Genomic DNA, 13,101 nt, shown 5'->3' on the forward strand with positions numbered 1-13,101 from the left:
CTTAAAATCATAACAGTTCTTCCAATTTGAACCCAGTTACCTCTTTTCACTTTATCGTGGCCCGCCAACCCGGAAAGAATTGAAAGTGAACCGTGACGATAATTAGTTTATACTTCAGAAAAGCCATGACATATTAGGACCACCATATGTACATATGTAGTTATTATTTATTTAATCGGTCATATTGATAGAACAAAACCACAAAGATATTTAACGAGGCGAAGTGACATTTTACTGTTTCTAACCATGATTATCACGTGGAAATACTGAGCTAAGTTCATCCTTAATGTGTCATACTTAACATTTGAAACAATAAGGTCATACACAATATATTCACCAATCAAAAAGATTGTTATATCTTGTTTATAAAACCGCTAATGAATATGTATGATCTTTATTATCATTTAACAACTGAACAACAAATTTCACGGCAATTGTCAATAATTGTTTTCCGTTTGAAAATGGTTGCAGATACAGAGAATAAAGAAAATGTTAATGTAACAGAATAGAGGAGTGATTAGATCCAACTTATCTGCGTTATTAAAGGGACTTTCCTGAATTTCGATATCAAATTTGAAAATAAATTTAGTACGCTTTAACGCGAATACCCATCCCAGGTCAAAGGTCAATATCCCGAGGAATTATGGTATTATTGAGCGATATGTACCCGACTGATAGTCTGACACCACAGAGGAAAGTTGTGGCTGGTATGAATGACTCTACCGTAAGTACACACAGCTGTGGAATTTCACACACGATCGCAGGATCAAAAGTTTAAACGTTTTAATCTATGAGAAATCAATAACCATTACCGATAGTGATCGGGAAATTAATCAGCCACGCGATTTACGCACGGGGTGTAAACATATGCATCAAAATAGTCACGCTGTGTAATTATATTGGTCAACATGCAAACAAAAAATAACTAGAACTGGTGATAGAAAATACCATGTAAATGTTTTATAGTCCGACGAAAACAACAAAACAAAGATTGTCTAGTTTAGAAATATGGAATAGAGCTTATATAAATAAAGTTTCATTTTTATCGTTGCACCGCCAATATCATATTATTCAAAAAGCAGAGAAAGTATACAATTTGTATTCGGCAAATCTGGCCTCAAAAATCATCAATCTAAAAATACACGGCGAAATATTTTCTCTTCCAGATTAATGCCAATTCCGCCATTGGCTGTTTAGCCGCTGTTTATTGTGCCTGGCCAGCAATGCGAGGATGCTGGATTTGTTGTTCTTGGGACTCTATATAGTTATATCATGCCTATACGTTTTAGTAGCATGTCTACGAGACACACTGAATGACCGCTATCGGAGGGATCGTCTGCTCGCGATTTGACGACAATTAGAGTTGTACAATGAACGATGTTATCGTTCGCGCCATAACATGGAGGTTAACACATCGCCATTAGACGGGCGAGCCTATCAAACCCTTCCCGACCAGAACGGAACATCAGAGATATAGCGCCCGATAATCTCATATACTCTCTGCAAGACTGCAACATTTTGCAACGCTTGAATAAAAGAAAACGCGTAATTGATAATCGTCTTCAGTCAGGTGGATATTTCTAATATAAGTATTATAGGTTAAATATTTACGAATTCAAACAATATTAATGTGGAATATCGTTATCTTGGATCTGCATTTTTAGGTCTGATGACTTTAGATTTTCACGCCATGATGTACTTTTGCGAAATCATTTGCGGGAAAAAGTAATGAGAGGATGAATTTTTATCTTCCTGCAAACATACCTACATACTTCATTTACAAACGCGACATTGTTTGTTTCACTTATCTTCCCCATCCTCATTATAATCAAATGTCGATGAGATTTGCTATTAAAAATAAATTAAACATATGCTTGTTTCATTTTTCGCATCCGGCAGGTTAAGTCGACTTACATTGAATATAGAAAGTTTTGAGTGCACTTTCCCACTGGCACCAACTTTATAGAAACCAGCAGACAACCAGGGTCGCCGTCCGGATCAAGGCTACCCTGACGTTCCATCGTTTCTAAATTTATCGGAGACCTTATTGGTTTTAAAGCTGCATCGATATTTCATATCGAAAAAGGGAGAAAGTCAATAATAAGATATTTATGAATGAATGTTAAATCGATTCTACACTCGGTAACGCTGAATGTCAAAGGTGGGGGTATAAATGAACTTAATCAATGTGTATTTCATGAGTGCTCAAGATGTCCATTTTGTTTGCGTGATATATTTCACTCTATGATCTAATACGTTTCGCACGCAGACTATCTCTCTGTTCGTGGCAACTTAACGCTGTACGTGTTAAACCTCAACCTATGTTGTTTGTTGTTCTATTTTTACTACTAATTAATGTTTAATTCTCGATAAAGGCCCGCGTGCAGTGATCAGTAAACTTCAAAGCCAGGTCTGTTTCCAAGGCAGGTGCTCGCCCATCACAACTGTTGATATACCAAGATCGCGCCGACATTTTCTGGTACGGTAAATGTGAGCAAAATATCTATATTTATATGCATACATCCTTTTAAACGAGAAAATGAAACTGACAGTTTGTCAAATGTGTGACACTTATCTTTATTCACACTCAAACGAACTATGATCTTTATAGGTACCGATGGATACATGTGTAACTAAGTAAAGAGAAATTAACATGATATTGGCGCCAATGCTTGAAGACAGGTGGTGCTAGCTAAAACGAGATTGATTGTAAGATTAAGAATGTAGAGATCTTCTGCAGTATTATACGGAATGCATAATATACATGTTAAAGACTAATTTTATTTTCCGTGGAATTAACATATTTTATGGTAAGGGATGAAGTAAAGTGCATTAGTACGATTCGAGTACCAGGCACATAAAATATTTCGGAAATTTATGTTTGCTTTTATATTCAAACAACATATTGTTTTAGATTATCTTCCAATGAATAATTCAGTCCTGGTGCTAGAAGTATAAAGTAAATTTTATTTTCAACATAAATTACCAAAATGTCACTTATTCGTAGATTTATAAAATGCTGAGTATTACATTTTGAAATAACCGCTACCGAAAAACTTGTTTTGACTTATTAATACTAACCAAGATGAGAAAAGAATTAGGCATGAAATATACGTTTGAAGAAAAATGCTGTTTCTTTGATGCAAAATTGTGAGTTTTGAAGTATTTTTTTGTTTATTGAAATAGGTCTATTGTTATCACATAAGCGCCGGAGTGTAATATCGAATTGTTAAAGAAACTATATACATCTCCATAAGCTCGCCTTATCTTACCAACGATTATATTGAACAACGTTCCTATCTCTATTCTGTCAATAATGCACATATTAGTCATCTCCATCTATATGTCTCCAAATCCGTCATATCGACAATGTAATGATAGCTAACTTCTAACAAATTAACCACTAATCCATGAGCATAATTATTAACTCCGTGATTTAAGTGAAACTAAAATCTTTTCATTTCCAATTTACATTTTTATCACGAACCTGTACGTGCTTTGTATATTGTTATTGATGAAAATCGACCAGAATAGTACGTAATGCTTCAAATGGCATTAATTGTGTAATGAATTAAGTATTGCACTTTGTGTAGTCTGTTCCATCTGGATGAGTCGTTTAAAGGATTTTATGAGTAGCTCAACAATTCAGGAAATTGTAAGTAGGAAACGCTTTTCGTTCTGCGTAAGAAGTTAATTGACAACTGATGTATAACAATTACATTTCTAATCATTAGAAGTTACTTATAAATATCCGGGTGCATATTTCTCTTGAAGAGATGTATTCCACACCTGTCTAATTCTACTTTATCTCTTATGTCGAACGTACAAGATTGTAAATGCATTACAATGAGGTTCTCATACCATCAAATAATTTGGGTTTGATTTAAACATATTTTATTGCAAAATGTGCAATGGGATTGAGCACAAGTTGTACAACTTATATAAAGCCCGTTCCCAAAACAATTAAACATTCAAATTACATAGACAAGATGGCATTTACAAGATAAGATATACATAATATATAAAGTTGTATTTGAGACAGAGAGGGAGAGGGAGAGAGTGAAAGAAGAGCGAGAAAGAGAGATGGGGGAGGGAGAGAGCTATTTTATAACCAGTATGCTCCTCAAGGTGATAGTTTCACCTCCTAATATACTATTAATTTAAAATCTACCCCTCCGATAAAGACGACAGAAGTTTTAAACCACTTTTCTTAACTTTCAACTTCTCAATGTTCATATCACCCTTTCCTTATTTGGGTGCATATTTCTATTAAGTGATATTTCCACACATGTGTCAAATTTTATTATTAACGTTGCAAATACATTACTATTAGAGTTCTCATCGATTGGAGACACTCATCGAATATTCGGGTGCACATTTCTTCGTGCGACATTTCCGCACACATTACCAGCACTGCATAACGAATGTGAATACGATGTACATTTCAATTATATTTCTCATCCATGGGATACACCATCAAATTTATATCCGTGTGTACATTTCTCTAAGTGAAATTTCCCCCACACCTATCAATATCTACCCAACACTTATGAAAGTGAATACGTAAGATTACCGTAGCACCTGTCAATCAGAAGCAGATCCTATCACAAACGTGCTAAAGTGTAACGGTCATAGTGATGGCTATCTGGGCCTCCGGACTTATCGGACAAGGTCTAAGATTACTTCATCAAAGCTAATAGGTTCAGGTGTAATTCAGGTAAATTCTAAACACTGACCCTTATCGTGATAAAACTTCCGTTTTTGTTTATTATAACTAAAGATTACGAATTTTCTCTTTTTACATTGATTATTGTTATGCTGCCATTATACGAAATCAGCATTCATCTATGCAACGTTGACGATTCGATATCAAGATGTTGCAGGGGAAATGTGTGAGCACATTATGATAATATCTACCCAATCCTTTTGCACTATTTATGTTAGTCAATTGATACATACTGAAAGCTGGGAAAATAGAAATAAATATTCTTCGATTTTTTTTTCAATCAAAGCTTGTCATTTTGACGAAGAGAAAGTAGATATCATCTCCATTTAATGACGAATAATATTTTTCAAATTCGTTGTAAATCTTGTATCATATATATGGAATTTAAAAAGATGAAGAAAAGAAAAGAAGAAATGTAAAAAAACAAATAAAAGCAGTACTTACCACACGAGATGTAGGTTGTTTGATACAATAAAACAAGAATAAGTAACGGCATTCCTCCAATCTGTGCGATGTAAAGCCGTTTGACACCCATCTTGACATGTCTCACCATATTATTGATAAACACACTTTCAGAACATTTTCCAGGCACATTTTCATATTTCAATATTCGTAAAAACCACTTTTCTCCACCCCTTCGTATATCCACACGTTTTGGTTAAGGTGTCGACACATAATTACACTCCTCAGTCCGTTTTACATGTTACACAGTAAAACTGTTCCGGTATGTCAGATACTCGATATGCCTTTTCCGGGCCTAGTTATCGGGGCCTTGATCATCAAGCGTAAGGCAAAGCGTCTGATCAATATAGAGTTGGGAAGCAAGAGTTTCAGCGACATAGACGCACGTATGACATCAATAATTTGTTACTACTACAAATATTGATTGCTATTTAGCATTTCTTACGGCTAACTGCTGATATTACTTACTCTACCCGACTGACGTTCTGCTCCCTACGATAAGCTCCGATACAGTACAAATGTCCGGGAGCGCTAGCTGGGCTCGGGTTAAATGTGGTTTTAGCTGCCATCATACGATACGGTCTCTTTAGTTCTATATAAATAGACGGCCTGTTTATATTTAAGTCCAATGGAACCCTATGCTATAGCTATTTATTTATGTTAGAAATACCGTATTAGATATTTTCACGGAGAAATGTTTATACAAAATGACAAACTGTGAAGTTGAACATTATCTGAGCTTATGAGTACGAAATGGTGTTTTTAAACAATGTCTACTTTTTTCATAAATATGGTTCATTTTGAAATTGAAAGTAGACCTAAATAAATTCAGATTAATGTTTTTTGTCTAAAAGCAAAGTATGTCATTAGCCACATGTAAGTACAAAGTGCTTTGAGGTTAATGACGTCACATGTGGTTGATGACGTCACATGTGGTTAATGAAGTCACTTGCGAAACATTGGTCGGACTAGAGGTGAAGTGATGGTCCTTACGTTTTATCAATGAAAACGTTGTTATAAAAGGCTGTCAAACAACAAATTGAGTTATTTAGAGCAAAAAATATATGTGTGTAAATCACTTTATATCATTTCGTAGAATGTCTGTAGATACAGGTTCGTAATGTTATGTACTCTAGAATACATATCTTCGACCTATGTAGTCTAGAATATATCCGACCTGATGGCACATCGTTTTCGGGTCATCTTGACACTTCTGACCTGTAGCCGATTAAGTCTCGTCCGTCAACGTGTGCCTTGCTCTATATTTAATGCGTAAACCTTTCACGTACCGAAATACTACTCAAAACTTCAGTGGGGCTGCTGAAATGTGACCATTTGTTTGATTCCGACTAACCTTCACGAGCCTTGACCGCCATGATAAACATTTCAAATATCACTTATCCGAGTCCACGGGTGCCATGGAATTAGGTTGAAAGTTCAAGACTATACGCCACTAAATATTATACAGACCCGTCCACATTTGCGCGGTAGCAACAGAAGTAGTTTTATTTACCATGATAACGCAGGTAAGATTTTCTTTAACAACGCATTAGTTCAACTAAATCCAACTCGAATCTGTCTATAAGTTTTTAACAATCCTTACATTTTTCAGATAGATGCAAAATACAAGACTGGTTCCATTGGCACCATTTTAAAGTACGATATGCACTTTGACTGGCGCCTTTCACTGTATCAGCGTTTTGGACAATAAGGTATAAGCACTACAATCATACAAATCTCGTCATACATTTAGATTTATATCAACCAATTAAACACAATGACCACATATTTCAAACTCCAATCACCCGCTCACTTATTTGACCATTTAGATACACGATTGCCCATATCTTTCACTCCTTCATGTTTCCCAGAATGCTATCTCTCCCTTGTTTTACTTCAAACCTCTCCCTATGTACCGGGCCCTGTTGTACTACCTTCCCCTTCTACTGACCCTATATTACTATAATCTTTAACTAACACAAAAATGTGCCGAGATCTTGATATGCCCTATGTCCCGGAGTGCGATATTCCTCCCTGTTTCGGTGTAAAATGGTCTTCCTTGTGAGCTGATCCTCACCGTCCCTGAGTCAGATGACTTCCCCTATCTCTAATAAGAAAAACCCACCCTGTCCGGAAGGAGATGTCATCTTCTAATTCAGGACTAGAAGGCCCCTCCTTGTCCAGGGATGAAATATCCCCATCCTGACCCGAGGTGAAATGGGTACAGCAGTCATACATACAACCAGTCGTACAATACATTTTACAATATATGCCTACTGTGTAATGCATTTGCACTCAGCTACCAATTTTGGTTTTGCCTGTACATATTTGATATTATTGTCATCAATGAGAACTCTATAACGTAATTGATTTAAATTTTCACTTTCATTTCATTTTAATGACAGATGTGTGCTTTTAAATCGTCATACGCCTTAGACATATTTGTAAATATGGACCCAATAATTTGTTCATATACGTTTTGATATTTTATGATCAATCGAAATTATTGTTACGAAAATAATGTATTGTCGCCCAGATGATCCTCTTTTTAGCATCAATCACCATACTTCCGCTATTAAGTTTGTGTTTGTTCATTTGATATTTATGTAAAGAGGATGGAAATATGTGCGGCTGACGATCGGCGATATTGCATCGTATTTTAATCTTTAGTTCTCGAAATGTACCAAATCTAACACGCACTTTGTTAACTCAAAATTAGTTCAAGTAAAATAAGAATGCCGTCGATCCAAACTTCCTGTAATCAATATAAGTAAATTATCGTTAACTCGAATTATACATTCCTGTATTCAATATACATTTGTTTAACTCAAAGGCTATCTGTATTTACGTAGAACAAATGGTAGGTAAAAGGCTTAGTTTAGAATTAATGTTTTATAGAATGTGTGATTACTGCTAGCATACTTATTTTGGTGTAATCATTCTTCTGCCACAATGGATATTAACAAATTAGTGCAATTTGAACATTCGCAGTAACTGTCCATCAAAGATACTCCAGGTGTAACACTATCGCTGTCGTTATAAATAGCGACGGTGATAGTAACCCTGGAAGTATCGTGGATGAGTAATTGCCATGTATAAACGACAAACTGTTTTCAATTCGTGCAATTATTGTGTAAGTTCAAGTATTGGTCTTATGTGAAAAGTGCTATGATAAGGTTAGTACTAAAATGAATAGAATATTTTATAACTTGAAAATGTTTTCCAATAAGTTGGGAAAAATTGAATAAAATGATTAAAGTATGATGATGTTATTCATTTATTGTCTAAAGTAAAAACATCGTCATTAAGTTTTGATCCTTCCAAAGTTTCCCCTCCCACGGGCATTTACAGACTAAACATATTCTGACGACATGTCTTGGTAATAATATATTATGAAGATATTTATAATAGTATCTTTATTAAAACAAAATGCGAGCGCCTGTGCTTCACCCCTGTCTATAGTCACGTCAAAAAATAGATAACAATCTCTACCAATTATGTCCTTTACACCCACCTTCACCAAAACATGGGGACTGAAATGAACTCATGAAGATACATCATTTATTGGTGTGACATACGATTCCTCTGCTATGATATATATCAATTAAATACAACGATTGTTCACTACCACACAATCCTATAAACAATTTTGTGGTCGTTCTAGTCATCATGTCCTAAATAGCACTGATTAAAGATAAATCAAATATTCTCGGCGGCAGCAAGTTAGAGTTGTGAAAACAGCTGAAATATAAATCTCATTCATTATAAAATACTAATGCGGGATACCTTCTCGTTAATGGCTAAAAAACTTTTTATTTGGAAAAAAATCAATTACACAAATTGCCATCATCAACAGTTAAAAGAATTGATAAAATCAATCATTCAGTTCACGATAATAAATTAGGGAAAATATTGAAATATGTGGTTAGAGAAATTTAAGAAATCACTGTTTTGAAATGTATCAGACAACCATATCGGACGCGTGGAAGGCGTTGAACTGTTTACAGATAGACATCTCTCAGACGAAGGTTGGTCGATATATTACAGATATGTTAGGTTAATTATAAAAGTTTAACATCATGATTACTTTCCCACTAACGTATTTCAAGAGTGCAAAACAAGATTTTCGTGGAAAATAAAATTAAAAAAAAAAAATTCCCAAGTTGCTTAACAACAAAGACAAAAGTGAGAGAGGAATATAAAATCTATGCCCGATGGGATATGAAAACGAAGATGACAATGCTGCCGAGAAGTTAGCCCTGTAGCAGCGCTGTGAATCATATGCTCATTTAGAAATGAAGTGTATTAAATTTATATTATATAACTTGACTTGCTGGGGGGCCAGCACTTGTGACAGAATCTCGAACAAGATGAGGTCGATACCTAGGGATAGGTAAATTACATAAGAGATAGCGCATCAAAGCACATGTAAAATGACCACGGGAGTTGGCACGTGAATTACGCGTCAAAAAGGAAATTTTGATTGAATTGTGGCTGTATATCATATTTTGAATTGGAAAGGGCACTTGTTTTTGATAATTTTAATAACAGTACATTTGTAATGAATATTTAAGGCGGTAGTTTCCGCGTGCTGTGTTAAGCGTGTTTGCTGGGGCATGGGATATTAAAGGTTCACAGCCTGCTAGTTATAACATTAGCAAGTTTCCCGGGCACCTCCTGTCTATCACATGTCAATAAATAACGTCCAAAATGAGATATTGTCACTTAAGCTAAGATTTTACGTGTTAAGGACAAATATGAGATACAATTTGTTTATGTGAATTTTCATGTATAAAGTCGACCATGCGCTCCGGAAGAGAAAAACGTAATTCCTCGATGACACACGTCGTGCAGATCTAGGTCAAAGCAGGGATGGGTCACAATATCATATAATAAAGCGAACTTTTTGATGCAATCATGATAACAACCATACAACTTACTCACAGTATTCACATAAACATTGACGTGGTGTTTTTGTTACACCAAATGGCATCTTAGAGATAATTTTATTGATTGACACCAATAATAAAAACAAAACCCACCACTAATTATTACAATCATTTAAATTTGTAAACATCAAAAGAACAAAAGATTTTTTTTTATATACCTGATATCATGTTATTCTTAAATGTCAGAATATATGAACGAAAGTTTATTACTGGAACTCAGCTTTCTAATATGTACTCAATCGTGAAACAATATGATAACCACAATAGACTAATTAATTATCTCCTCTAACACAAAATATTTATTTTAGTATGGTATCTTCCTTTTGATGTTCAAGGAAGAAACAACAATAACTTTGTGATTTATTTAATTAAAATAAATCTGTCCTTATATCAGGCTGTTTTTTTTTTTTCCTTAAATCGTTTGGATGCCAGGGAACTTTGATACAGTACTACCAATAATAACGTACTTTACGTAATGCATGTTTCCTATAATGAAATTAAAGCTATTTATTGCTCCATATCTATGATTTGTATATCAAAGAAGATACTTGTTTATTCCGCTGCCAATATGCGTGTGTTTCAGGCAGCTTTACCTGTCGTGGCCAGATTACTGAGACATGCGTAGGTCACAAGGTCTTAACGAAATTCTCTAGATTATATCAAAATACTTCACATAGAGTGATTTGGATAATTTCTCGTGAAAGTTTATGCAGAATGTTCTACAGCCATGACTTACATTGTAGGTACGAACACAAGACAAGCTCCTGAGAAAATTCGGAGGAGAACTAATATGAAATATTTAAGAAAAATAACTTTGATGACCAATCCACAAGAGGATCTTACAGTCTGTTCTCGCATTACTGATTACCTGATGATATTTATTAATTGTCTTACTATTTGTCAGTTGTTGCACAGTCGTTACATGACAACTGTTGGCGTCGAAAAACATCATTCTGAAACAAATATAGTCGTACAAAAAGGAAATATCTTCCAATTTGTTTCTGAAGTATCTAAGCTATAATTCAAAGTACCATGTACTATGAAATTGCTGGAAGTTTGTTTACTTTGATGAAAAATTTCCCTTGTAACATTTATAAATACTTCTTCAATAACGTTTCTGTATATTTCATATTTCGAAAAATCGAAAAAAAGAGTATTTATTTACTACATTGTATAAACCAATTTTCTTTCGCGGCTTCCAAACAAGTTCGGGAAAATTTACATTCGCCTATCTAAAAAACTGTCCAGAAACTCCCATCAGAATCAACGATGTAAATGTTAATTCGAGGAGATAAACATTCGCGAATTTGCTGGGATCGCGTAATTCGCGAATGAAATTTTGTTTATAGTATATGCTTTGAACATGAATGATACAGTTTTGAAGTAAATAGCTAAATTTGATTACATTTCGCGAATAACACCTGTGGTTTCTACAACAAATATCACAGAAGATAGAAGGTCGGATTATTAGTCGATTATAGATAAATACGCATCGTAGTGAAATAAAAATATTTCTAGAAATCTTTTTGTTTTCTATTTCCTTGCGAAAGTAACTACCTTTCTATAAAATGATTAATAATAAAAGGTTTTATGAAAGAAAATTGAATCACAATGGTAGATTACAGTAAACCCAGTAAACCAACTTAATTTTTCGAGACTACTACTTCTCCATCTTTTTTAAAGTATGTAACTGAATGCATATGTCAGAAAGAACATTTTATCGCAAATCTATGTATTCGCGAATATCTCGAAAACAACACAAACGCGAAATGTTTTATAATGCGCGGAAATAAAGTGGTTTTAAGTATTTTTTCATTATAGGTGCATGCAAACCAAGCCTTTCATTACTATCATTATGGGATGTATCCTGAAAGACACCCAACACATACGAATTCGCAGTATCCTGTACGATGGAAGGGATGGGTTCTCTGTAACGAGACCCTTTCAAGGGTTGACAAATGCAAAAACCCGAAGAGTCGAAGGGCAGAATAGAAAGAAGACTGAGGAGTGTCTGACTACTCTAGTATCTGATCAGACTATTGAACGCTATCAAAATAATATTTAGCAGATAATTATGCCTGAATCATTAATACAAGGTATACGGATTTCCACGTAAAGGTAAGAGATACATGTGAGATATCGTCAATATTGACGTCGCTCCCACTATGCTTAAGTTTATACTAACAAAATTCTGGTTAAGTTTTTGTTCATGTTACATTTTATATTTTCATTTCTTTATTTACTCGATTAGGATTTTATTTTTGAGTTGTATGTTTCAACCATACTACAATATAATGCCAAATTGTTTATTTGATTCTTTCTTTATCCATTGTACCCTGTGGTACAGCGTCACTTGTCCCGTCACCAGACACGCCTGGATTTATATATACAGTGTCGGCGTTTTGGTAGATTTTACCCACATCCCATTCTCCACACGTCCGTATACATGCTGTATCTGAATGGATGGGGGCGCGACGTCGCGTGCTCCTAGCATACCGATCGTCTGCTCTTTTGTGAAAAGGACCGCCGTACATGTCGGATGCCGACAATTTTAATTAAAACATTTCCAATTCATGCAAATCAAGGGCTAAGTGGCTCTCTGTAGTCTTGCAATATATCAAATGATCCCGGACAAACGGCCTGTCATGGGCGAGGGTCAGCTAATCTTGGAGAAAGTCTCTGCAAGGTCCTCCCGTCAGATTAGTATCGTCTGCTCGGGCCGGGGTCGCCATCTTTGGCACACGAATCAATGGAGTATGATGGATAAGTCTAGGTTAGTATGTGTCCTCGTCCGCTAATGAGACGTGTCTGTATCAACACTTAACGCGTGTGTGAACCAGGTGTATTCATACACGTATACCTATTTTAATGTAGTAAGAATCACCTTCAATATTTATCCTCACAGTTTTCACGGTAACAACTTAGCTCCAACTACAATAAGTCTTGCTAACCAGGGTAGATATC

At 35.1% G+C, this 13,101-nt stretch overlaps 1 protein-coding gene across 1 annotated transcript in view; it reads right to left on the minus strand.

The window, feature by feature from the left end:
* The window catches only part of LOC138321514 (uncharacterized), a 60,564-nt gene extending 54,854 nt beyond the window's left edge, over positions 1–5,710 (minus strand). The window contains exon 1 of the mRNA XM_069265251.1: positions 5,171–5,710. Within this exon, the coding sequence (XP_069121352.1) occupies positions 5,171–5,279 (109 nt within the window). The 5' untranslated portion in view covers positions 5,280–5,710. The remainder of the gene's footprint in view (positions 1–5,170) is intronic.
* Between the last annotated feature and the right edge of the window lie 7,391 nt (positions 5,711–13,101).

Source organism: Argopecten irradians, chromosome 4 (assembly GCF_041381155.1).
Source record: "Argopecten irradians isolate NY chromosome 4, Ai_NY, whole genome shotgun sequence".
NCBI classification, from domain to species: Eukaryota; Metazoa; Mollusca; class Bivalvia; order Pectinida; family Pectinidae; genus Argopecten; species Argopecten irradians.